The 24,222-nt window shown below is 54.7% G+C and overlaps 1 protein-coding gene across 1 annotated transcript in view; it reads right to left on the reverse strand.

Annotated features, from left to right (window-relative positions):
* Positions 1 to 290: 290 nt before the first annotated feature.
* Positions 291 to 24,222, reverse strand: part of Muc5ac (mucin 5AC, oligomeric mucus/gel-forming) — a 30,902-nt gene continuing 6,970 nt past the window's right edge. Inside the window, exons 13-51 of the mRNA XM_057778708.1 lie at positions 24,104 to 24,169; positions 23,885 to 24,022; positions 23,640 to 23,804; positions 22,078 to 22,172; positions 21,409 to 21,535; positions 20,886 to 21,141; positions 20,686 to 20,738; positions 20,176 to 20,276; positions 19,730 to 19,881; positions 19,364 to 19,502; positions 19,158 to 19,271; positions 18,871 to 19,050; positions 17,424 to 17,663; positions 16,945 to 17,101; positions 15,746 to 15,874; positions 15,300 to 15,468; positions 14,676 to 14,719; positions 14,381 to 14,566; positions 11,203 to 13,659; positions 9,967 to 10,365; positions 7,978 to 8,655; positions 7,557 to 7,756; positions 6,934 to 7,108; positions 6,352 to 6,602; positions 6,053 to 6,236; positions 5,682 to 5,883; positions 5,039 to 5,217; positions 4,579 to 4,669; positions 4,353 to 4,453; positions 4,177 to 4,208; positions 3,570 to 3,732; positions 3,113 to 3,217; positions 2,847 to 2,884; positions 2,173 to 2,295; positions 1,995 to 2,093; positions 1,501 to 1,620; positions 1,244 to 1,301; positions 1,029 to 1,137; positions 291 to 531 (exon numbers count right to left, since the gene is read on the reverse strand). Coding sequence (XP_057634691.1) covers positions 291 to 531; positions 1,029 to 1,137; positions 1,244 to 1,301; positions 1,501 to 1,620; positions 1,995 to 2,093; positions 2,173 to 2,295; positions 2,847 to 2,884; positions 3,113 to 3,217; positions 3,570 to 3,732; positions 4,177 to 4,208; positions 4,353 to 4,453; positions 4,579 to 4,669; positions 5,039 to 5,217; positions 5,682 to 5,883; positions 6,053 to 6,236; positions 6,352 to 6,602; positions 6,934 to 7,108; positions 7,557 to 7,756; positions 7,978 to 8,655; positions 9,967 to 10,365; positions 11,203 to 13,659; positions 14,381 to 14,566; positions 14,676 to 14,719; positions 15,300 to 15,468; positions 15,746 to 15,874; positions 16,945 to 17,101; positions 17,424 to 17,663; positions 18,871 to 19,050; positions 19,158 to 19,271; positions 19,364 to 19,502; positions 19,730 to 19,881; positions 20,176 to 20,276; positions 20,686 to 20,738; positions 20,886 to 21,141; positions 21,409 to 21,535; positions 22,078 to 22,172; positions 23,640 to 23,804; positions 23,885 to 24,022; positions 24,104 to 24,169 — 8,516 coding nt within the window. The remainder of the gene's footprint in view (positions 532 to 1,028; positions 1,138 to 1,243; positions 1,302 to 1,500; positions 1,621 to 1,994; positions 2,094 to 2,172; positions 2,296 to 2,846; positions 2,885 to 3,112; positions 3,218 to 3,569; positions 3,733 to 4,176; positions 4,209 to 4,352; positions 4,454 to 4,578; positions 4,670 to 5,038; positions 5,218 to 5,681; positions 5,884 to 6,052; positions 6,237 to 6,351; positions 6,603 to 6,933; positions 7,109 to 7,556; positions 7,757 to 7,977; positions 8,656 to 9,966; positions 10,366 to 11,202; positions 13,660 to 14,380; positions 14,567 to 14,675; positions 14,720 to 15,299; positions 15,469 to 15,745; positions 15,875 to 16,944; positions 17,102 to 17,423; positions 17,664 to 18,870; positions 19,051 to 19,157; positions 19,272 to 19,363; positions 19,503 to 19,729; positions 19,882 to 20,175; positions 20,277 to 20,685; positions 20,739 to 20,885; positions 21,142 to 21,408; positions 21,536 to 22,077; positions 22,173 to 23,639; positions 23,805 to 23,884; positions 24,023 to 24,103; positions 24,170 to 24,222) is intronic.

A 24,222-nucleotide genomic window follows, 5' to 3' on the forward strand; every position in this document is an offset into this window, starting at 1 on the left:
CCCGCATCCTTCATCGGACCCTTTGGCGACACTGAAGTTCTTTCCAAAGAAGCCTGGTGCCCTTATGCTCCTATTCAGTGGATAGGACTGCTCCCACCCCAAGGACAGCCGAGGTCCATGTCCCTCCTGAAGAGGAAGTGGTGGGCAGGCAGAAGGTCTGGAATTCAAGCCACTTGAACAAGCAGCAAGTGTCCTGCTGGCCTCGGGAAGACTTTGGGTGGTGTCTTGGGACAGCAGTGCCGCTCAGCTTCCTGGGAAAGCCCAAGCACCTCCGTGCTGGCCCTGAGTGCTTACTGCTGGCCGTGTCCCTTACTTCCCTGGGACTTGAACTCTGATTCTGAGGACTCTGGGTAGCTTGTGTCGCCTGGAGCATGGCACCGCTGACCCAGGCAGCCGCACTTCTCAACCTGGGTGTAGTTGAAGGTGCGGCTGGAGCCGTCGTCACAGTGCAGAGTCACATTCCTCTGTGAGATCTGCAGCTCCTGGCAGCACTCACACTTATGCTCCACGGTGTTCGCCTCCAGGGAGTACCTGTGGGTAGATCTGCTCAGCACCCAGCCCTGCCGGCCGCTGCCTGCGCCTGCCACAGGCTCTGCAACCAGCGGGCACAGTGCCGAGCTCCCGAGGTCTTTGTCACCCTGTGTTCAAAACCCTCTCACTCTCATTTGCCAGTTCCCTGGGGCAAAAGTTTCTGCCACAGCTGCCCTTGGCCACCAGGTGTCCTACGTCTGCACAGCAGGTCATTGCGTGGGACTGGGGCTTTCTTAGGTCTGAGATATTACAGCAAACAGAAACCCTGCTTCAAAAGTAGTCAGTATAGCCCAAGGGTCCTAGAACCCTGCTGACGCCACCTTGGGATGCTCAAGTTATCATAACAGTCTCCTCCAGCGCCCTTTTTCTCCCTCTCCTGGTTCTGTCCCTCCCTGCCCTGCTTCTGGACCTCAATGCACCAGACACTCCACCCCACTCCACCTCACCACCAATTGCTTCTCTGAACACTGCCCCCTGAGGCTCTCTGGGATTCGTACATGGAGGTGCTGTCCCCGCAGTTGCCCAGGCAGTAGGAGAGGCTCACTGGCCCCTCGGAGCTGCAGTTTTGCTGACGGATGATCTGCTGTCTTTGGTATACTGCGCATTCTGGGAAGACAGGAAGTAAGGCAGAGAGAGGGTCAGTGTCTGCTCAGTCATTTCCTGGGTGCCCCAGGCTGGGATCAACTCCTTCCTTGTCAGATCCCCCACTTACTCTTCTGGGTGTTGGGACAGTCATAGCAGCAACCGTCTTCTCTCAGCTGAGCCTGGCCCTGTGCCAACAATGGGCCATTGTGAATGTCAGGGGCAATGAGGCATCCAGAAATGGAGGAACGAGACGTGAGGCCAAATGCAAACAAAAGCGGGAACCCCCTCTACTGGAGGGGATAAGCCTCATGGCCATGCAGCACCAACTTCTCCTCATCCCAGGTCAGCTGCCGCCTTGGCTGCAGTGGGAAACCCCAAACTTACCAGTGGACAGTTGATCTTGGGGCACTCCATCTTCATTGTCACAACCGTGAGTGTATCTTGGAAATTCTCACACTTATGAGTCACACAGTTGTTCCCAGGTTCTGGCCAGGACTCACCAGGCTGAAAGGAGGCCCAGTCTGCGTCGTGAGTGCCCAACCTCTATCTCCCCACAGCCAGAGATGGCTTCTCAAGTTCTCCCCAAGGTTCCAGGACCCTGCCTAGTCAGCCTGGGGTCCCCAGGATCCTACCTCATCATCCCTGAGTCCCCAGGATAAAGGCCACTCCGAGTCCAGTGCCCCCAGGACCCTGTTTGCTCGGTTCAAATGCTGTCTGTTTCACACTCTCTATACCTGGGCCTGGGACTGTGAGTAGTTCTTTGGAGAGCATGGTGACTTTGCCCCAGCCTGTGTGGAGCCTTTGTAGAGCCTGTGGTCTGTTGTTCCTGTCCTCTATTCCTCTTTCTGAGCTCACCTATCTTAGTCCCAGGTACTCACAAGGTAATAGGAGACAGAGCTGTTGCTGTGTTTAAAAGAGCAGGCCTTCGGCACACACCGGCCACAACACTGTCCTGGCTCGGGCTGGTACTCGGAGCCCTACAGGAAGAATAGTATGCTGCCTAAGTTCAGGCCATTGGCACCGGGTGATGAGAGCAGGGATGGAGCCAGTGCTCACCTTAGGGCATTGGGTGTTGCAGAACTCATTCTTACAGTTGACCACAAAGACATCTGAATGGGGATTGCTGGGCGCCTGACATACGCATGTTTCACATAGACTGGAGGAGATCACAGCACCAGGCTGGGAAGAGTCAGGGCTGGGCATTAGTGGGCTCAAGCTGAGAAGAGATCTGCCCTGTACTCTGACTGGCCAGTTGCTCTGGCTGCCCACCAAGCTGACCCATTCTCTAGGAAATGATCCTCAATGTTACCTCATCGTGAAGAGACCATAAATCAGGTGCTGTCACAGGGCAGAGCCTATAACTGTGTCTCTATGTCAGGGGACCCAAGATACTACATACTTGGGGAATTGGTGTGGGGAAAGGACGGCTGGGGGAAACGAGGTGCTGGCATCCCCAATATGACACCAGGGAGCTGAGAACCTGATAGGAATCCTGATGGTATTGGCGGCTGCCAGGATCCTGGGGCCAACCTTAACTGCGCTGCTCTGAACTACATCCACAGAGGTTTGTGTCATTGGTCTGGGCAGTAGTTCTGTGCCAGGGACAAGAGTGGCTCAAGAGCTCCTCAGCTTCTCAAACCCCCAGCTATGCTCCAAAGGGCTGGTGAAGAGCCCCAAATGGGAAGCTCGGTCCCTGCAGGCTATAAGGCCTGAGCACCACTGGTTCCTACCTGATAGAGAGTCTCGTTGATTTCACAGCCCTTCTGACCTGTACAAAAGACATACTGGCTGTAGCCTGGGCCTTGTGAGGGCACAGCCTGACTCTTACATCGATACGTTCTGCTGTTAGATGCTGGAGCACCTTCGGCTTCCTTCCCACCAAGGGCTCCACCCCAATCAACAACCCATCTCCCACCATCAGTGGCGTCATCTGGCCAGTCCTCCTGGGAAATTCCAGGTCTCAATGTGGCTTGGTGGAAGGGTCAGGGACACTCACTGCTGCAGTTTTGTCGTGGGCAGCAAGCTCCTTCCTCGTAGATGACCACCAGGCTAGAATTCTCGGGGCAGTGCAGAGGAGGAGGGCAGTGGCTGGAGTTGCAGACTGTGGGTAGAGAAAGCTGTCAGGGGCTGGGCTTGCTCTGCTTCTTTTCTGCTCCAAGGGTCTACCCCACCACAGGATGTCATGACGGTCCCCAGGACCCCAGGAACAGGCTCTGGTCAGGCGGGGCAGAGGAGTCTCCACTACACACACCTAAAGAACACCTGCTAGGGCATTATCAGACAGGACACAGCAGGGTCCCTATACTCAAGCAATGTGTAAACCCTAGGAAGCGAGGTTTCTACTCCCTTCCTCCTGAGACCATGTACACAGAGCTGGCTGCTGACCCGGTACACCTATGGCTCCTCAGGAGATTGTCCTACCTATGGGTACGGGGCTTGAAGCGAAGGCTTACCACAGCTGAACTGGGAACAACACTGGCCAGCCTGCAGGGCTTCGGGCACCGGCACAAAGCCAGGCTCTGGACAGGTGGTCTGGGGACAGGACTTCCTTTGGCAGGTCAGCGTGCCGCCCTTGCAGACACAGTCCTGGCAATCGATGCTGACGGTGTGGCCGGGCTGTGGAGGAATGATACGTGAACCTGACCTGTGAGGGAGCCACTGGGCCCAAGGGCAGCTACAGCCAAGCCTCAGAGTCAGGCCCCACATGTGCCGAGAGGGCTGTGCCGCAAGCCTGGGGGATGGGGCTTCAGGAGCGCCAGGTCTGAGATGCTGAAGGCCAGGCACAGAGGCCAAGAGCAGAGGTGGGAGAAGGGCTTTGTTTGGTGATCAGCCCTTCCCCTTCATCCTAACACATCTCTTCAGGATAGGAGGAGATTCCCAGCAGTTCCAGAACACAGGCAGGGCAGCCCCAGAGATTTTCCCAGATCCTGTTCGGACACCAGCTCTCTCCCTTTATCTGGCCTTTGGCACACTGAGAAAGCCCCACCCCAGCCCGCACTGCCCTTGTTTCCTGCCTCAGGCTCTGTGCCCCAGCCACAAACCACCATCATCCATACCTACCTCCACAGGTTCTCCATGAGGCCCCAGACACCCTGTAGAGAGAGGTCCTGTCATTCTGGGTGGCCACAGGGATGGGGCAAAATCAGGACCCACGCTGGGTACTATAGTGGGGTCTAGGGTCAAGCCACATCCTGCCCCCCCCCAAAGCTCCCACCCCTGTGCCTGTGGGGACATACATTGACAGGAAGGCACGCAGACTGAATCATTAGTGCTGAAAAGTGTTGTGTTATCCGGACAGAAGCAGCCCTCTGAGAAGGAGCCAGCTTCTTGAAGGATCCTGTAAGAAACAGAACTGATGGGCCCTTCACCTCCAAGTAAGAAAGAACCCAGCCTAGGAAAGCCAAGTGCCAGAGCCGGATACGCAGGGGTTGCCAGCCCTGGGAGCAGATTGCGGACACTTACAAGCTGGTGCTGATGTCGTCATTCCTATAGCAGTAGTGAGGGTTGGTTGGGCCACACGGCTTGTATACTGTGTTATCAGAACAGTTGAATGCTGTGTGAAGAGAGAGCCACCCTGAGAAGCCATTTCAAGGCCTCACTTCTGGGACCCTCCAAGCCCCAGCTGCTGCTGAGTGCTGATACCCACTCAGAAGCCCTCAGTATCTATCTACAACCTGCCTCCCACCCCACCCCCAGGTCTGTATGCTTGCCCAAGACAGTTGGCACCCCAGGCCCTAAATCCACAGACACCTTGATTCAGATAATACCCCTTTCCTGAAAACAAACCCACAGCCTGGAGATTTTCCCTCTAGGGAAGACTAGATTTGAGGCTCCAAGTCCTCCTCCTTTCCCAGGCTGTCTGCCTAGCGCCTCTAAATTCTCACGACAGAGGACAGGAAGGTGGCCTGGGCTGGGAACTCACGACAGGTGTTGTTGGTGTAGCTTCTCCAGGGGATGCACTGGCCTTTGGCGGCACAGAGTGTTGCGTAGAGCTCCAGGCTTGAGCACACCACCTCCCAGTCCACGCCATGGCAGGCGTCGAACAAGCAGCCTTCGTAGAACGGCAGGGGAGGGATGACAGGGTGGCAGGACAGGAAGACGCTGTGGGTAGGCAAAGACACACACGACGGTGTGTGCATCCATTCTGCTGGGGTCACCACTCGCAGTGGGGGCTTCCACATCTGTGATATCCTCTCGGAGATGAGGTTCTAAGAGACTTAGCACCTATGACCCTGTCATTCCGCCTCTGGGTGTGTGCCAGGAAAGGTGTCAGCCAGAACACTGGTCGTTGCAAATCTCTCTCCCCCCAGCCTCCCTTATTCTGCAACCCTGTGTGCCGCTCAGGTGCAGGCAGTGACTGCGCTCATAGCAACGAGAGGAACTGACGCAGGACTCCAGAGACGAGTCCACCTGGCCACCGCATTCCAGCAAAATCCCTAGAGACAGTGCCCAAACCCTAGAACAAGGCTACAAGGCTGGTCTCATTGTTCTTAGGAGCCTTTTGAGGACCCCACAGCTTTTGGCAGATGGGACCAGCAAGGCTTCCGCACTTTCTGTAATCTTACTTGCTTAGGATGAGCTGACAGAGTGGTGATGACGGACACGGGGTCGGTGAAGGACTGGGTACCACTGAAGCTGGTGTTGGAGGAGGCCCTTGGCAGGCAGGCTGGTCGGGCACCTTCCAGTGGCCGGCCATCTCAGAACAAGAAGAGGTTACTGCCCCTCCAGGCAGGCGGCACTCGTCCTTCTTGTCGTTGGTACAAGTGCCTGCGGGCGAGATGAGGGTCAGCCAGCTGAGCAGCAGAGCTGTGCCCGGTGTACAGAGAAGCCACCATGGAACAAGTAGATGTGGACCACATGTGTGCACAGCCAGAAACCCCTAGGCCCATGGAGAGGTTGTTCCTAATACCCAAACAACATCCAGAGTGGAGCTTACCGCACTGGCCCTCGGTGTTGTTGGCGAACAGGTTGAAGGGCACCTCAACAGAGAAGATGAGGCCTGAGAACATGACCTGGACACCAATCTCCTGAATGGTAACGTACATCTTAACACCCACATGGGAGACGGCAATGCCATTCTGCTGGAAGCCTGGACTCACTACCTTGTTGTTGAAGATGATCTGGATACAGACAGCAGAAGGACGTTTAGACAGATTCCCGATCCAGACCAAGCCTGCCACAAACCCTGTACACACACGTGCGCGTGAGCGCACACACATACACAGGCATGCCCACCTGGTTGGTCATGATCCCGTCAACTGGCCTGCGGGTCAGCACCACACGGTCCTGGTGGTACTCCACAATGATGGACTGCGGGCAGGAAACACTGTCTCCCAGGTCACAGAAGTAGTTGTCAATGAGCACACGGAAGGGTCCAAACACAGGCACGATCTGCTGCACCAACACGTACGTGCAATTATCCAGAAAACTGTAGTAGGTGCCATCAAATGTGATGTAGTGGGGATCACCCCAGCCGCTGCAAACACCTGTGGGTGCCAGGGAGCTTACCTTATAGACTGGCTCTCATCCAACTGCTTCAGCCCCTCCCCCACAGCCTCCTAATCAGGAACTCTTGAGACCTTTGTACCCTCGTGGATTGCCCCTTCAGATACTGCCTGGCCGGTCCTTCATAAGCTGCTAGGATCCCGAGACACAGAGAATCCTCCTCTTCTCCCACTGGGCTCTATGGCTCTGGGACTCAGTTCTCTCCACTTGGCATCCCCAACCCCGACTTGATAACGGAAAGTCTTTCCTAGAGTCCTCATTCTCCCCTCCTCCATCATATGTCCTCCCCTTTTGAACCCTATCCCCACTCACACTGGCACTGGTAGTGCTGGCAGCAACCATCCTGGTCATCCACCTTCAGGGGTGGATAGCCGTTGGCACAAGATGGTGCCTTCATCTCTGGGCACTGGCGTGGACTTAGGGAGACAACATTGTTGCCCTCACAGGTGGCTTGGGAGCAATTAGGCATGGGCCAGTTCTCCCCTTTCTGCAGAAACAAAGCCAGCTGTGGGTCTGAGCCCTGGGCCAGGAAATCACCTCAAGGTTCTGTAGCCCCATTCCAGCCCCTGTCTTAGCCTCATCCCTGCCAAAGTATGGCACTGGCTACGAGGGACCACAATGTGGAAATGCTCCACCCCTGAGGTTCACCCCCTTCCATGTGTTACTACATCCATGGGGTGTACCATCACCTCTGATACCTTCACTCTCATTGGGGGAGTTTTAACCTTCAGGCCCAACACCCAACTACCCAACTATCAATACCGCACTAGTAGAAGCAGACACGCAAAGCCATAAAAAGGCTCAGCCCGAAACTCATCCTGTATCAGCTGGGGGTTGCTGATCTTCATGGGAACTTAAGCTGAGGTATAATTGCAAATATGTTGAGGTCTTCACAGTGGCCCTGAGTCTCCAGGAAGGATAACAGATAGACTTACCATTCTGGGAGGGAACACATTGCACCAATCCGTCTCGGTGACAGGGACGATGGGAGACGTAGAGGTGGACAGAGCTGTTGCAGGGGTCGGCATGGTGGAAGGGCAGTCCTTACTAACCCCTCTATCCACCTGGCAGGTCATGTTGCAATAGGCATAGTAACAATGCCCGTCCAGATCTGTCTTGTTGTAGATCTTGGATCCTGCAATATTAAGATAAGTGAAGCAATGCGGAGGCACTGGGAGAAAAGTCTGCTCCCCAAACAGTGGGTGGCTAACCTAAAGGCTTCCACTCAGTGAAAGAAGAAAAATATAAGAAATGTTTGAAGGCGATTGTGGCACCATCTGCCAAATCCAAGAACTTTCACGGAAGAAAATTAAGGAACAGAGTACCTTAGGAGCTGCGTAAAGACACACCACTTACCGATAGGATATAGTTGACCTGACACGTTGCACACACAAGAAGTGGTAAAATGCACTGCAGGGCTCGAAGATGGTAATGGGGACACAGATGAGGGTGACACAAATGGAAATGAGGGTTTGAGGGGTGTGGTCACAGGGGGAGTCCAATAGGTCTCAGGGCAGCCTTCAGGCACACGGCAGCACAGGACTCGCACCTCATAGTTGAGGCACATCCCGGAGATGTCCTGCTGGTCCCGGTTCCTGCACACCAGGCCCACAGTGGGGTCGCACTGTACCACCTGACCCAGTTCCTCCAGCCGCACCTCAGGGTGATTCTCAGCCCTGCATTCCAGCTGTGTGATCTCCTCTGGCCGGTGACAGATGCTCTCTCCCTTCCTCAGGATGTTGCTGTAGGTTTCCAGGTCCCCTCCATGTGGCCCGGGCACCGGGAAGTCAGTGTCAAACCACTTGGTCCAGTTGCACTGGGGCTGGCAGTGGGTGGTCAGTGGGGAGGAAGTCATCCCAGGATGAGGCTCAGGGCTTGTGGTGCTCAGAGGAGCCGAGGTGGCTCTGGTTGCAGGCACAGAGGTGGTGCTGGTTCTTCCCATGAATGTTGTGCTGGCAGTCTGCCCAGAGGTGGTTGTGGTGTCTCTGATGGGCACGGTGCTGGCTGGCTGCCAAGAGGTGGTACTGGTATTTTCTGTAGAGTTTGAACTGGTCTGAGTTTTGAGGGTAGAGCTCACTGTTGCTGTAGAGGGTGAGCTTGTTTGGGGTGTGTCAGTGGTACTGGCTGTCTGCTCAGAGGTGGTGCTGGTGGACATGGAGCTGGATGTGTGCTCAGAAATTGAGCTGGTTTGGGGTTTGGTGGTGGTGCTGACTTTTCCTTTAGATGTTGAAGTTGATCCAGATATGGAGGTGGTGCTGGCTGTCTGCACAGAGGTGGTCCTGGTGTCCCTGGTGAAAATAGTACTGGCCGTCTGCCCAGAGGTGGTGCTGGATTTTTCTACAAATGGTAAGCTTGTTTGGGGTGTGGAGGTGGTGCTGGCTGTCTGCTCAGAGATGGTGCTGGTGTTCCTGGTAGACACTGTGTTTGCTGTTTGCCCAGAGACTGCACTGGTTCGAGGTGTGGAGGTGGTTCTGGCTGTCTGCTCAGAGGTGGTTCTGGTGTCTCTGGCGGACATGGTGCTGGCTGTCTGTCCAGAGGTTGCTCTGTAATGTCCTATAGGTGTTGAGCTTGTTTGGGGTTTAGAGGTGGTACTTGCCGAAGGCTCAGAACTTGGTTTGGGTTTAGGTGTGGATGTGGTGCTGGCTGTCTGCTCTGAAGTGGTTCTGGTGTCCTTGGTGGAAATGGTCTGTCCATAGGTGGTGCTGGATTTTTCTATGAAGGGTGAGCTGGTTTGGGGCGTGGAGGTGGTGCTGGCTGTCTGCTCAGAGATGGTGCTGGTGTCTCTGGTGGACACTGTGCTGACTGTTTGCCCAGAGACTGCACTGGTTCGAGATGTGGAGGTGGTTCTGGCTGGCTGCCCAGAGGTGATACTAGTTATTTTTGTAGAGGTTGAGCTGGTCTGAGTTTTTAGGGTAGAGCTCACTGTTGCTGTAGAGGATGAGCTTGTTTGGGGTGTGGAGGTGGTACTTGCTGTCTTCTCAGAGGTGGCGCTGGTGCCCTTGGTGGACATGGTGCTGGCTGGCTGTCCAGAGGCTGTGCTGGAATGTCCTATAAGTGTTGAGTTTGTTTGGGGTTTAGAGGTGGTACTGGCCAAAGGCTCAGAACTTGGTTTGAGTTTAGGTGTGGATGTGGTGCTGGCTGTCTGCCCAGAGGTGGTTCTGGTGTCTCTGGTGGAAATGGTCTGCCCAGAGATGGTGCTGGATTTTTCTATGAAGGGTGAGCTGGTTTGGGGTGTGGAGGTGGTGCTGGCTGTCTGCACAATGGTTGTCCTGGTTTGAGGCATGGACGTGCTGATTGCTCTATGAACAGAAGTGGTGCCAGGCACTGAACTGGTGACAGTCTCACTTGGAGAGCTGGCAGGAGTGGCATGTGTAGTCTCAGGGCAGCCTTCAGGCACGCGGCAGCACAGGACTCGCACCTCATAGTTGAGGCACATCCCGGAGATGTCCTGCTGGTCCCGGTTCCTGCACACCAGGCCCACAGTGGGGTCGCACTGTACCACCTGACCCAGTTCCTCCAGTCGCACCTCAGGGTGATTCTCAGCCCTGCATTCCAGCTGTGTGATCTCCTCTGGCCGGTGACAGATGCTCTCTCCCTTCCTCAGGATGTTGCTGTAGGTTTCCAGGTCCCCTCCATGTGGCCCGGGCACCGGGAAGTCAGTGTCAAACCACTTGGTCCAGTTGCACTGGGGCTGGCAGTGGGTGGTCAGTGGGGAGGAAGTCATCCCAGGATGAGGCCCAGGGCCTGTGGTGCTCAGAGGAGCCGAGGTGGCTCTGGTTGCAGGCACAGAGGTGGTGCTGGTTCTTCCCATGAATGTTGTGCTGGCATTCTGCCCAGAGGTGGTTGTGGTGTCTCTGATGGGCACGGTGCTGACTGGCTGCCCAGAGGTGGTACTGATTTTTTTTGTAGAGGTTAAACTGGTCTGCGTTTTGAGAGTAGAACTCACAGTTGCTGTAGAGGGTGAGCTTGTTTGGGGTGTGTCAGTGGTACTGGCTGTCTGCTCAGAGGTGGTGCTGGTGCCCTTAGTGGACATGGAGCTGGATGTGTGCTCAGAAATTGAACTGGTTTGGGGTTTGGTGGTGGTGCTGACTTTTCCTTTAGATGTTGAAGTTGATCCAGATATGGAGGTGGTGCTGGCTGTCTGCACAGAGGTGGTCCTGGTGTCCCTGGTGAAAATAGTACTGGCCATCTGCCCAGCAGTAGTGCTAGAATTTTCTACAAATGGTAAGCTTGTTTGGGGTGTGGAGGTGGTGCTGGCTGTCTGCTCTGAGGTGGTTCTGGTCTCTCTGGTGGAAATGGTCTGCCCAGAGGTGGTGCTGGATTTTTCTACAAATGGTAAGTTTGTTTGGGGTGTGGAGGTGGTGCTGGCTGTCTGCTCAGAGATGGTGCTGGTGTCTCTGGTTGACACTGTGCTGACTGCTTGCCCAGAGACTGCACTGGTTCGAGATGTGGAGGTGGTTCTGGCTGGCTGCCCAGAGGTGGTACTGGTATTTTCTGTAGAGGTTGAACTGGTCTGAGTTTTGAGGGTAGAGCTCACTGTTACTGTAGAGGGTGAGCTTGTTTGGGGTGTGGAGGTGGTACTTGCTGTCTTCTCAGAGGTGGCGCTGGTGCCCTTGGTGGACATGGTGCTGGCTGGCTGTCCAGAGGTTGTTCTGTAATGTTCTATAGGTGTTAAGCTTGTCTGGGGTTTGGAGGTGGTGCTGACTGAAGGCTCAGAGCTTGGTTTGGGTTTAGGTATGGAGGTGGTGCTGGCTGTCTGCCCAGAGGTGGTCCTGGTGTCCCTGGTGAAAATAGTACTGGCCGTCTGCCCAGCAGTAGTGCTAGATTTTTTTATGAAGGGTGAGCTTGTTTGAGGTGTGGAGGTGGTGCTGGCTGTCTGCACAGAGGTGGTTCTGGTGTCCCTGGTGGACACTGTGCTGACTTTTTGCCCAGAGACTGCACTGGTTTGAGGTGTGGAGGTGGTTCCGGCTGACTGCCCAGAGGTTGGTCTGGGTTTATGCAAGGTGGTTGTGCTGACTGTCTGCTCAGAGGTGGTTCTGGTGTCTCTGGTGGACATGGTGCTGGCTGGCTGTCCAGAGGCTGTGCTGGAATGTCCTATAAGTGTTGAGCTTGTTTGGGGTTTAGAGGTGGTACTGGCCGAAGGCTCAGAACTTGGTTTGGGTTTAGGTGTGGATGTGGTGCTGGCTGTCTGCCCAGAGGTGGTTCTGGTGTCTCTGGTGGAAATGGTCTGCCCAGAGATGGTGCTGGATTTTTCTATGAAGGGTGAGCTGGTTTGGGGTGTGGAGGTGGTGCTGGCTGTCTGCACAATGGTTGTCCTGGTTTGAGGCATGGACGTGCTGATTGCTCTATGAACAGAAGTGGTGCCAGGCACTGAACTGGTGACAGTCTCACTTGGAGAGCTGGCAGGAGTGGCACGTGTAGTCTCAGGGCAGCCTTCAGGCACGCGGCAGCACAGGACTCGCACCTCATAGTTGAGGCACATCCCGGAGATGTCCTGCTGGTCCCGGTTCCTGCACACCAGGCCCACAGTGGGGTCGCACTGCACCACCTGACCCAGATCCTCCAGCCGCACCTCAGGATGATTCTCAGCCCTGCATTCCAGCTGTGTGATCTCCTCTGGCCGGTGACAGATGCTCTCTCCCTTCCTCAGGATGTTGCTGTAGGTTTCCAGGTCCCCTCCATGCGGCCCGGGCACCGGGAAGTCAGTGTCAAACCACTTGGTCCAGTTGCACTGGGGCTGGCAGTGGGTGGTCACTGGCTCCGTGACTATGTGTGGACTCTCTGTGGCCAAGGTCTTTGTGTGTGTCATCGCTGAGTGAGTACTGGTGTAGGTGATGGAGGAGGAATGCAAGCTTGTGGTTCCTTTGATCTTGGTTTTCGTGCTTACTGCATGTGGGGTAGGATGAGTGGCAGCCGAAGCGGTGGAGCACACATCCACCACTGTGCAACACTGTATCCGGATCTCGTAGTTATAACAAATGGGTGGCAGCTGGTTCTTGTTCAGACAGATCAAGCCTTCCTCTCGGTTGCAGGTTACGTCCTGGCCCAGCTCCTCCAGGGGAGTGTTGGGAAAGAACTGAGCCCTACACTCAACATTTTGTGGCTTCTCACAGAACTTGTAGCCTTTGGCTCTCAGGTTTAGGAAGCTGTCAAAATCTCCACTGTTTCGGCCGGGCCCAGGGTAGCTGCTATCTATCCAATCAGTCCAACTGCAGTGCTCCTGTTTGCACTCATGAGTAGTCTGCAGAGAAGCCACGGTGGACCCTGAAGTTGATACAGACATAGATGATGTGGCTGAAGTTGGTTCTGGCGTTGGGCTAGTGGTGGACAGAGTTGTCTTAATTGTGGTAGAACTAACTGGGCCAGGGATGGAGGGCCTTGGAGCTGATGGAGAAGGATGTGAGGAAGAGGGGAAAGGACCTGGTGCATGGGTAGAGGCACCTGACATCACCGTGCTCTCTGTGTGGTCAGGGGAGGTGACAGGGGCTGAGGAGGTTGTGGTCCCCATTGTCGTTGTCGTGGAGGTTATCAAATGGGTGGTCTGGGTAGGACCACTGGAGGCTGGACAGCTGATGGGGGTGCAGCACAGAATTCTGATCTGGTAATTGTCACAGAGCCCCGACACCTGATCCCTGTTGTGACAGGTCAGCCCGGCAGTTGTACTGCACTCCACACGCTGCCCTAGGGCGTGAAGTGGCACCTCAGGGGTAGCCTCAGCACGGCAGTCCACTTCCCTGGGCACTTGGCAGGTCTGGTAGCCATGGGCACGGAGGTTCTCTAGAGTGTCAAAGTCACCACCGTCAATGCCACGTCCAGGGCGGCTGGCATCCATCCAGGGAGACCAGGAGCACTCCTCCTCGCAGCCTGGCGTGGTTAAGGTGGAGGCTGTCGTAGATGAGGTCAAGGTAGAGGCTGTGGCAGGGGTCTCGACAGACAGCATGCTGCTGGTTGTTGGTGGAGCCCTGCTTGGGGACCCTGTGTACACGACACTCAGGGTAGGGCTGGGATGTGTGCTGGAGGGTATCACTGAGGTCATGACTGTGGACAAAGGTAGCAGGAGTCAGCATTAGGGCCTTGGGGCTGACTACCTCGTCCCTGGTCACATCCTCCCTCCTCATACATCAGCAGCCTTGGGTCTCATCACCATGGTTACACTAACTTTGAAAACTGAACACCACAGCCACATCCATCAGCCTGTCTTCTCAGAACCTAGCTCTCGGTTGACAGAAGTACACTATATTAGGTCTACAAACAGACAAATTAATCTCATCTAAACGGAATCTTCTGTCCTGGCCATGCCCCGAGCAGAATCTACACGCTTATACCCTTCAAAACTAGGCTGCAGGGAGGGGGGGTGAGACCTGAGGGATATCTAGCGATCTACACAGTGTAAGGCAAGCAGGCGCTATAAATTCTGGGAAAATCTCATGTTCATCCAAAGTACTAGCCTGGGAGCACTAGTCATTAGAACCTGTAAGCTAAGGCCCTCACTCCCTTGGGATCGGGTCCAGTAGCTACAGAACCGGGCCTGCCAGAATGGGTCAAGGAGACTGATCCCTTCCTGCCATGGGATAAAAGCAGGCTACCTATGTTCCTGATGTTCAACTCCTTGGCCCCTCCTTGAGTTTCAGGGCCTGCCACCAAGACCACGAGCTAGCCACTACCTAACATTCAGCAAGAGAAGCAGCACCAGTCAACAGAGAGAGAGACAACCCCCAGGAAGCCTAGCATTTTCTGCCACCGGTCATTTCTGCCTTACCAACTGGTGTGGAGAAGGAGAACGTGGTCGGGGGCATGGGAGTGGTGGGGCTGCAGGTGTCAGTAATCCTCTCGATAGTGCCGTTAGCCCCGCAGTATGCAGAGATACAGCCTCCCATGCCATCTGTCGTGTTGTAGATGACTTCCCCGTGATGGAAGTCCTGTCCACTGTAGGTACAGACACAGGCTGTGGGAAATAGATGTTTAGCCTGTTAGGGTGCTAAGACACTGGCAATGACTCTCCCGCCCCCTCCCCTCCCACGGTCTCCAGCTCAGAGAAGGCTGCAGGTGCTCACCCGAAACATTGTGGCTACAGCTCACGCCGTTCTCCGTGCAAACGCTGTTAAGGACAGAAAGAAGTGGGACTGAATGCACGGGAACTGGACCTGCCTGCACCCAGGGGGCTTAATATCAGTGATGAAGCAGTCCAGTTACCGCCCAAGCTGGAGGCTACGGTCCAACCAGGTCCTAACCTTCAGCCTTTCAGGATCTGCTCCACTAAGGTCACCCTCTCTCAAACATCACCTCCACTCATAACCAAAGGAGACAAGGTGGACTCCCACAGACATCGTCCCTTCGTCCCTGGGAGGACACTTGGCTGAGAACACCATCACTTTTACACAGAGCTGGATTTTAGGACGTCAAGGATGTCCTCCCTTTAGCATGAGCCTTAGCCCATAGGCATGCTCCCTCCCAGCTCAGCCGCAAGTCCAGGGTGTCCGTCCTCTCAGCTGAGCCTAAGACAAGAGTGTTCTCCCTCCTAGCTGAAGCTCTGTAGGCACGGGGTTCCACAGGGCTGGTGGTGTCACTTTCCCCTCAGCGCAACCTCAGGCAGAGGGTGCTTCTAGCTGATGCTGTAAGTTTGGCTTGGGCTCCCTGTGGCATTCCAGGTTCTAGGCCACTCTAACTGAAGGACTTACCAGGAATGGCAGTTCTTGTCTGAAGGTACCGTCGCACCTGGTCGGTACGACTTCCCATTGATGCGGCAGGGTGGTAGACGTGAGTGGGGATGGACTGTACAGTTGGATACACACTGCATCGTGCCCTCATCAAAGATGGGGGCTGTTGGTGGGCACTTGGGGTAGCAGCCTGTGGACCAAAAGACCTGTGTCCTAGACAATCTCCTCCCCCCCCCACCCCACCCCAGCCCTCTGACACCAGGGCCCAGGTCTGTCCTCAATGCACAGCTTCCTCCACACTACTGTTTGAGTTTGAAAACCTAAAGGATCCTCATGGGATCAGGAAGAATTCCTCCCAACCAAGGGTCCCATCAGAAGACCCCAGGCCTTGGATCCCAGGATAGATCCCAGTTCATATCCTAGGAACCCAACAGACCCTGCCCCTCCCAGTTCAGCCTTCCACCTACCTTCAAGGCCACGAAGATCTTGTAGGCATTCTCCACTAGGGTTCAGGCAGGTGCGCATGCAGGGGGCCCCACACGGCTGGTAGTGCCACTCACACTGACCCTCTGGGTTGTAGTAGTCACAGAAGAGTGCTGGAAAGCAGGGAGATTTCCTGGGGTAAAGCTGAACCCCACCCTGAGAGAAGGCAGCTCAGATAAAGCTTTCCGACTAATAGGGGTGCCAGCGAGGCAAACACCGAAGGGGCCTCTCCAGCTCCAGCAGCTGCCCCCAGACGCACTGGTCCCTCGGGGCTTCACATGGACTGTGCATAAAAAGAGGTACTGATGCCTCCATTGTAGAACATTCTTTGAGGTCAGCCTTCCTCCCACAGATCGTCACTGTCATTCTGCTTCACTTGCCTTGGGAAACTATTGGCCCTCCCATGCATCCTGGCAGACCTACGGAACCGGCCTCTCCTGCCTGGAACCACAGTCCATCCTGGAGCACTCACAGTAGGACATCCTGGCTCAGCCCTCGGAACTGCTCCTGTTAGAGCCAGCTATGGAGCGGCTACAGCGTTTGTGTACTTGGATTGCAGGACACAAGCAGATGCATGCACACACACACACACATTGGAGGGAGGTGTGAGTGTGTGTGTGTCTGTGTGTGTGTGTGTCTGTGCTGGCCAGAACCAAGCCAGGGGAAAAAGAGGAGGCTCTCACCAACCTTACCCCCAGTTCCACACTGGAGGTGTGCATGTGTGCGTGCTTGAGTGTGCGTGTGTGTGTGTGTGTGTGTGTGTGTGTATCCATGTGTGTGTGCTGGCCAGAACCAAGCCAGAAGGAGCAAGAGATGTCATCATCCATCTCACCCCCAGTTCCACACTGGAGGGGTGTGTGTGTGTGTGTGTTTGTGGGTCAGAATCAAGCCAGGGGAACAGGGCAGGCTATCACCCACCTCCAGTTCCATACTGGAGGTGTGTGTGTGTGTGTGTGCGTGTGTGTGTGTGTGTGTTTGCGGGTCAAAACCAAGCCAGAGGAGCAGGGCAGGCTATCACCCACCTCCAGTTCCATACTGCAGGTGTAGGTGTGTGTGAGTGTGAGTGTGTGTGTGTATATGTGTGTGTGTGCTGGCCAGAACCAAGCCAGGAGAAGCAAGGGACATCATCTCCCACCTCACCCCCAGTTCCACCCTTTAGCAACGCAGACAGATTCCCACTCACGGCAGATGTCCGGTGTCCTCCAGGACACACACACGCCCACTTCGTGGCAGGCCTGGGCATAGGCAGCCACAGCAGTGCAGAAACACTCGCAGTCACCCCCTGAGTCGCAGGCACATGCATCACTCACACAGGCTTCGTAGTACTTGGCAGGCTCCACCTGTAAGAGACAGAAGCTTCAGGCTCTGGAGACTCCTGTCTCCCTCAGCTCTTAGTGCTGACCTAATAATTTGGACCAGTTTCTACCAGTGTTCATGGTGGCAAATGTATGACCATGAATGTCCAGCCAGGACATCATGGTGTCCATAGACTTGCTCGATCTTGGAGTTGCCGCAAGCTTCCTCAATCCGTGTTCAGAGTTAATAGCCCCCAAACCATGACCCGTTCTGCTGTACACATGTGGGTTCCCGACCGACACCCACACCCTTGGTTGATGGTTTCTCCATCCTAAAGTTCAGAGACCACCCAGCCCCATGCCGTACATGGGCGTGGCAGGTGGCGAAGGTCGCGCTGTTGATGATGCTGCATTGTTTCTGGGCCCAGGACTTGCGGTAAGGGTTGGCAGTGCAGGGGTCCTTGGACACCAGGGCATCTGGGCAGGATGGGGAGAATTTCCAGCTGTTTCCAAACTCCAGCATATCACCAACCACAGACTGGCTGCGCGTGGTGAAGTCGTTGATGGCATTGTCGTCAAAGTTCCCACACAGGCCACAGACCCTGCCCTATAGAAGCACAGAGATTAGAGATATGGGCCAGAGCCCCTTCCTGGAGCCTGATATACACTCTGCTCTTCCTGAAGGATGAGCCCAGGAAGAGCAGCAAGTGCATTTAGAAGGCCTTGGTGTCCAGTGGTAGTGTGTGGCACTTGTGCTCATCTTTGTCTGTCCCCAGGACACAACCCCTGCCCATGATGTCCCAGGAGGCCTGTGAGTCCCCCAGCTTGGCAGTCCAGGAAATCTCGTTGTCCATTATTCCTATTAGACTACTTCACCCTTCTTTCCTCCACCCCGGCCTTGGTGTCAGCTCTCAGTCACTTTGTAGGGTGAGCGTGGGGCTGTGGCATTCAGCTTAGAGTCTGTCTTAGACAGCAGTCCAAAACACTGCAGCGGGCTAGACAGGGGCCCCATGTTTGTCCCTTCCTAACCCTGGGCCTGTGAAAGGGGCAGAATCTTTGAAGGTGTGGCCAAGTGAGATGAGGTCTCACTAAGGCAAGGGGAGTCCTGGCTTTCCTGTCTAGTGTCCTTGTTAAAAGAAAAAGATAGACAGCTACACACAGTCACCCACGCAACAACGGACAGAGACTAGGATGGTGAAGCCACAAGCCGAGGACTCCTGGAGCCCCAGAGGCTACAGAGGCGAGGAAGGACCTCCTGAGCCTTCAGAGACACAGCAGCCCTATTGACATCACTTGGGCTCCTAGGGTCCAGATACAAAAAAGAACTGGCCACCCAGTTTGTAGTCACATGTTACAAAAGCTGCAAGATACACAGAGAAAGAGCTCCTCACTGCTCTTCTAAAGGTCCTTCCCATCCATCCCCCCTCTCTCTCCAAAATGTATTATGTTAATTTTATTGTATGTGTGTATGTGAAGGATGCACTGCCACAGAGCTCTTGCAAAGATCAGAGCACAGCTCCTGGAAGTCAGCTCTTCCACCATGTGGGTTCTAGGGACTGAACCTCAAGCCTGAGCCCATCAGGTGTATCAACAAGCACTTTACCCACTGAGCCACATCCCAGCCTGCCCTTCTCTGTCTCTCTGTGCATGTCGCTTGATCTCTCTCACTCTTTCTGTCCATCTCTATCTCTCTGTCTCTCTGTGTCTCCATCTTTCTCTCTCTAGCTCTCTGTGTGCTTCTGTCTCTTTCCGTTCATGCCTCCAGTCCCATGAGTGCCCCAGCCCCTAAGAGGGCTTCCCTGGCTCAGCCTCACCTTGAACTCAGGGCTGAGTCTGAGAAAGATGCTGGTCTTCCTGTCCCACTGAAGCACCAGGCCAGCGTCGGTTTCCACCACCAGGTAGATGCCCATCTGGTGGACATAGTAGGGGGGCTCCTGCCCGAGGCCCTTCTGGACCACTTCCACCTTGCCATCGGTCAGCTTCAGCTCATAGTTCTGTGTGACAACGGGTCCTCAGGGGCTAGCCAAGACCACACCCCCTCAGGTGTGCCCCTGCCCCACTGTGGAGCCCCAGGGTGCTCTGCCGCCTCCATCCCACTCACCCCCAGGAAGATCTTGATGTCCTTGGAGCAGGTGGTTCCTGTGGTACCACAGGGGATGTTCTCGGTGACAACACGAAAGGCATCCTGGAAGCTGCCGTTCCCATCACAGTGGTCCTGGAGGACCAGAAGGCCGTTAGGGGACAGGGAAGGGTGGTGAGAACCTGGGGTTGTGGGTGGCCATGGGTGAGGCTGTCCGTCAGGCGTACCTGCAGCAGCGTGTACTCGCAGTTCCCACTGAAGCTGTATCGCTGCCCATCGAAAGTGATGTAGTGGCCATCCCCATACACAGCACAGGTGGCCAGGCAGGGCTTGTCTGTGCACCGCCACATCCTGTTCTCACAGGTGCTACATAGACGATGGAGGTCAGCCGAGCGCTCCCAGGGAATGGGAACCTTCCCAGAGGCTCCGTGGGAACCCCTTATGGGAAACCAAAGCAGAGCCCAGGTGCCTTGAGAGCCTGTGCTGTGTATGTCCACCAGAGGCCGTGCTGGGGCTTAGTCCATTCCTAATCAGGACCTCTGTGCCTGGTGACAGCCTGGATACCCACCCCTCCTGCTGTGCCCCTCACATACCAGTTGTTGCAGCCCACTTGGATGGTCTCCCCAGGCCTATAAGTGGCCTCGTTGTGCACACAAGGACAGTCCTCAGCAACAACACAGCCTCCATTACCATCTGCCACCAACCCGTCCGGGCACACGCAGCCAGGCACGCACTCAGAGCTGTACTGTGGACATATGGAGAGGGAGAGTGGGATTGGATATGGATGGATGTTTGGGGCTGAGATGTCCTCTTTGCCTGCAGGACTGCAGGTGTCATGGGAGCAGAAAGCTCAGCAGAAGGGTATCCAGGAGTGCTCTGGGAACGTAGTCTAGCCAGGCTGCCCCGAAGGCCCTCAGCATTGGAGAACCCTGCCGCTCTGAAGGGGTCCACAGATACCATAGCGGGAGAGGTCAAGGAAGTAAGGGGGTCACCCAGGAGGTCTTAGAGCCGGTTATTAGGGAGCAACCTGCTCACTCACACAGGTCATGTCCAGGGTGTGACAGCTCTTCTGACATCCAGCTCCAGTGTCCCCAGACGTGGCATTGCGGCAGTCAGAATAGATCATGGGTGCAACACACACTGGAGAAGGAAGGGGACCAGTGAGGTGATGCCATCTGGCCCTGCCAAGCTTTCTCTGAGGGACACCAGTGCTGTAATGTCTCAGCCTTTTGTTTCCAGACAGCCGAGCCTGTGACTGCCCTGTGGTGGGGGCAGTGTGCACATCTCTGTATTAGGGTGTGTGTGTGTGTGTGTGTGTGTGTGTGTGTGTGTGTGTGTGTGTGTGTTGGGAGTACACTGAGTGTTTTCATGACTATGTGTGCACAGTGTCCACACCCTCGTCTCCCTTGTTCCTGAGCCCAAGGCACAGACTGTACCAGAACAGTGAGCTGATCATTAACCCCAGCTCTTTTCCCTTGGGAAGGGTGTCACCCCTGACACATCTTTGGACGTTTTCTCCCAGAGTTGACGGGCTCCCTCATATGCTCACCTGGAGTCGGGGCAGGACCTCCGATGCAGGTCAGTGTCCCTTGGGTGCAGGTGCTACGAGGAGAGGGCTGTTAGAACATCATCCACTCTGGACCCCCGGAATCCCTGTCACATCCTCTTTGTCCGCCCGGCCACATGTGCATGGGAGCAGGGTGACCAGGGCCCCCTGAGAATACAGTCTGCCGGGCCTAAGGATCTTACCAAACGGCCCCACTCTCGTGCACAGACTCGCCATTGGGAACTGTGGATCCCCTGTGGTAGCAGGGACATCTGGTGGCCTGCACACATTTGCCTAAATCATCCAGGAAGGTCCCTGCAGGACAGGTGCAACCATCTACAGGGCTGAAGTTGACACGGCAGGTGACATCTTCCTCATTCAGAGCACGACAAGTGGGCTGGCAGGTGCTGATGTGGTATTGGTAGGTCATCGACTTGGGGCAGGTAGTTGTAGGCTTTGCTGTGTGGGGGCAGAAGGAGGGGGACACTTAGGACACTGGTGGACACAGCCCAGCAAACATCGACAGAGGGTCTAACAGTTCAAGGCCTTCCCAGCTCCCCCGACAAGCTCCTGATTAGGGCTCTTAGTCACAATGGCTTGGGTCTCCCCAAGTTTCAGAGACCGGTGTAGTGATAGGACCCTTAGAGCACCCGATCAGCTGCTAGGCCATAGGTGGGGCCCTGTCCTGTAGAGAAAGCGAGCCCAGCTTGCCCACAGAACACTCACTGCAGACGCCGTCTCTCCAGCCACTGAGCAGCACGCCTTTGGCGGCACAGGCATGCACATAGGAAGACAGGGCGGCACACATGCAGTCCTCGCTCTTCTCACAGTTGCACGTGTCAAACATGCAGTTCTGGGGGTGGGGACATCAGAGCATCAGAGACCCAGCCTCACATCCAGGAGCCTGGCATCTGACTGGGATCCACCCACACACACACAACTCAACATATTCCCACCTTCCTTCCCTTCCTCGGGACACTGCCCATCCCCCATGCCCCTCTAGTTTGTTTTAGTGTTGGTAGCTCCCATGTAGCCAACCTTCCCTCTAGGACATGGATTCTGGGAAGAGCCTGGCCCTTTATCTCTGTGGCTGACCAGGTCCGGCCCCGGAATACTTTGTCTTCCTTGCTGTTCTGTTACTCTCATTTCTCAAAAGCTTCGTGTTTAGCCCTGTTTCTAGTGTGGACCGGAGGCTTGATCTAAACTCAGTGAACAATGATGATTGGACACGTGAAGGAACATGGATGTCAGGAATGGAATCCGAGAGACAGACTGGGAGAATATTCCTGCCACCTGTTGCCTCTCAATTGCCTCTCTCCAGAGTCCTCTGATCCTCCCGAAAGGGGACACACAAGGTGGTGTCGGAGTCCTAGCTAGCCGAAGAGCGAGCATTACCGAGTAGTAGGTGCTGGGGTTCACGGTGGTATGGCACTTGGAAAATGGGCCGCTGGCATCAGTCAACTGAGAACACCAGTGCTGAGCATACTTCTCTGTGGATGGAAGAGAACCCATCAGCACTTACTCACGCCAGCCCTGGCTTCCCCCCATCTCGTGACATCTTGCATCTCTGTGTAGACAGACATCATGGGTGCTGAGTCATACTTCAGGTGACACCACAGGTATCACTATGACACACACGAGGCATTGGAAAGCTATAGTCATTGTTTCTCTTCCTTCCTGTGTCCCCAGAGCCCTCACCTCCTAGGAATGGGAATGGCCATCACCGTGGACAATAGTCAAGACTTCTGGACCAAAATACAGAGGCAAAGGGGGCAGTACCAGCTGATCCTGACCCGCACCTCCTCAGCCCTACTTGGGGGCCGGACAGTGTCACATTACAACACTTGTGTCCTTTCTTTGACCCTGAAGCAGAGCCCCTAATGTCCAATGCCCTGTGTGCATACTGCAGCGGGTAAGGTCCCTAACATCTATGACTCTGTGCTGGAGATCCTCATGTCCTCCCTGCCAGCTGGTAGGCATGGATGCTGGTCACCACTCTTTCCTGGGGCACCCACACTTGTCTCACTTGTACTACTGTATGCTATAAACTGCAGCAATATATTTTCTAAAATACTGCTTGCCTTCAAGAAGACTGAGCTATGGCAGGAGCTGAAGCCGAGTTAACAATAAGCCTTGCAATCACTTAAGACATGGTACTCAAGTTGCTGCCCTGCTGTGTGGTCAGCCTGTTTGAGAGAACAGTGTCACTGACCTGACTATACCTTGGATTTCCTCTGTAATTAGCTTTACAACCTAAGTTAAATGTATAGTTTTAATCTTAAAGTGTGTACTTCTCCATGCCCCTGACCCAGAATAATGAAAGTGTAATCTTTGCTGGAAGCAACCAACAGGTCAAAAGCAACATTGAAAAAAAAATACCCCATAAATGCTGGCAGCAACATTGAGAGCCAGACTGATAGGGTCTGTGCGGTTCTGAGTGTGGTCCAGGGTCAACTGATGTCAGTAAAATAACTTTTTCCTTTGTAAAACTCTGCTAAACATTTCTATGGGAAAGAATTCTTCACTCATTCTTCATGCCATAATTTCCATGTGGCTCAATAAATATGGGGCAAAACCCTTTGTTACAGAGAGACAACACGGAGATCAAATACTATAGGCGGGCCTCTGACTACAGATGATAGACAGAAGGAAAACACCAGGAGAAAAATGGAGAATTCAAATTTAGTCACTTTCAGTCAACTTTTTCCAAGAGGAAGCTTCCCTTTCTCACTCCTCAATATGACATCTTCAGATTTTGGTTCCCTCTCTGGGTTTCTTTAACGTGTGATTGACACAACACAATACATACTAGCTTGCCTACTCGCCGCCTCAGGGTAGACGACTGGACACCAGGCCAGGTCAGAGCTGGCTGAAAAAATGCTTCTTGGGGAAGTAACCAGCTCAGAAACGGAAGCAAGTAAGCCAACCCCTAAGCACCAAACAGAACATAGGCTCACCATTCTCCACGCTGAGAGAGCAGGGGTCCTCAAAGATATTCTTGACGTTCGGACAAGCCGCCTGGGTCTTGAAGGTGTTGAAGAAGGCGGCTGCTGTGCCCTCCACAACCCCACTGATGGTCTGGAAATCGTCGGCCTGGATACTGTTGAAATTCCCACAGAGCCCTAGGAACAGGAGAGCAGGTTGAGGCCCCATGTGGGCTCTAGAATGGAATGGGCTCAGGTCCAGGGTCAGGGCCTCTTACCGCAGGTTAGACCCCTGAGCTCAGGTGCCAGCCGCACAAACACCTGCATGATGGGCACCAGCTGGATCTCAAGCTGCAGACCCACGTGGGTCTGGGCAATGATGAAGAAGGTTGAAGGCCGGAAGAGGGTAACATTGGCTGTGGGCAGAAGATAGGAGTTTCAGGGTGGGGGTGTCCCGTGGGATGGAGATACAGTTTAGAATCATAAGCAGCCCTCACCTGTAGACACCGGCAGCTGGGTATAAATCTGGTTCACAAAGACCTCTCCAGTGGCTTTTACCATGACTACCTAGAAGCAATGCCGGAGTCAACTGGGGTCAGTATGGAACCAAGAAAGT

This window comes from Chionomys nivalis, chromosome 8, assembly GCF_950005125.1.
Source record: "Chionomys nivalis chromosome 8, mChiNiv1.1, whole genome shotgun sequence".
Lineage (NCBI taxonomy): Eukaryota > Metazoa > Chordata > Mammalia > Rodentia > Cricetidae > Chionomys > Chionomys nivalis.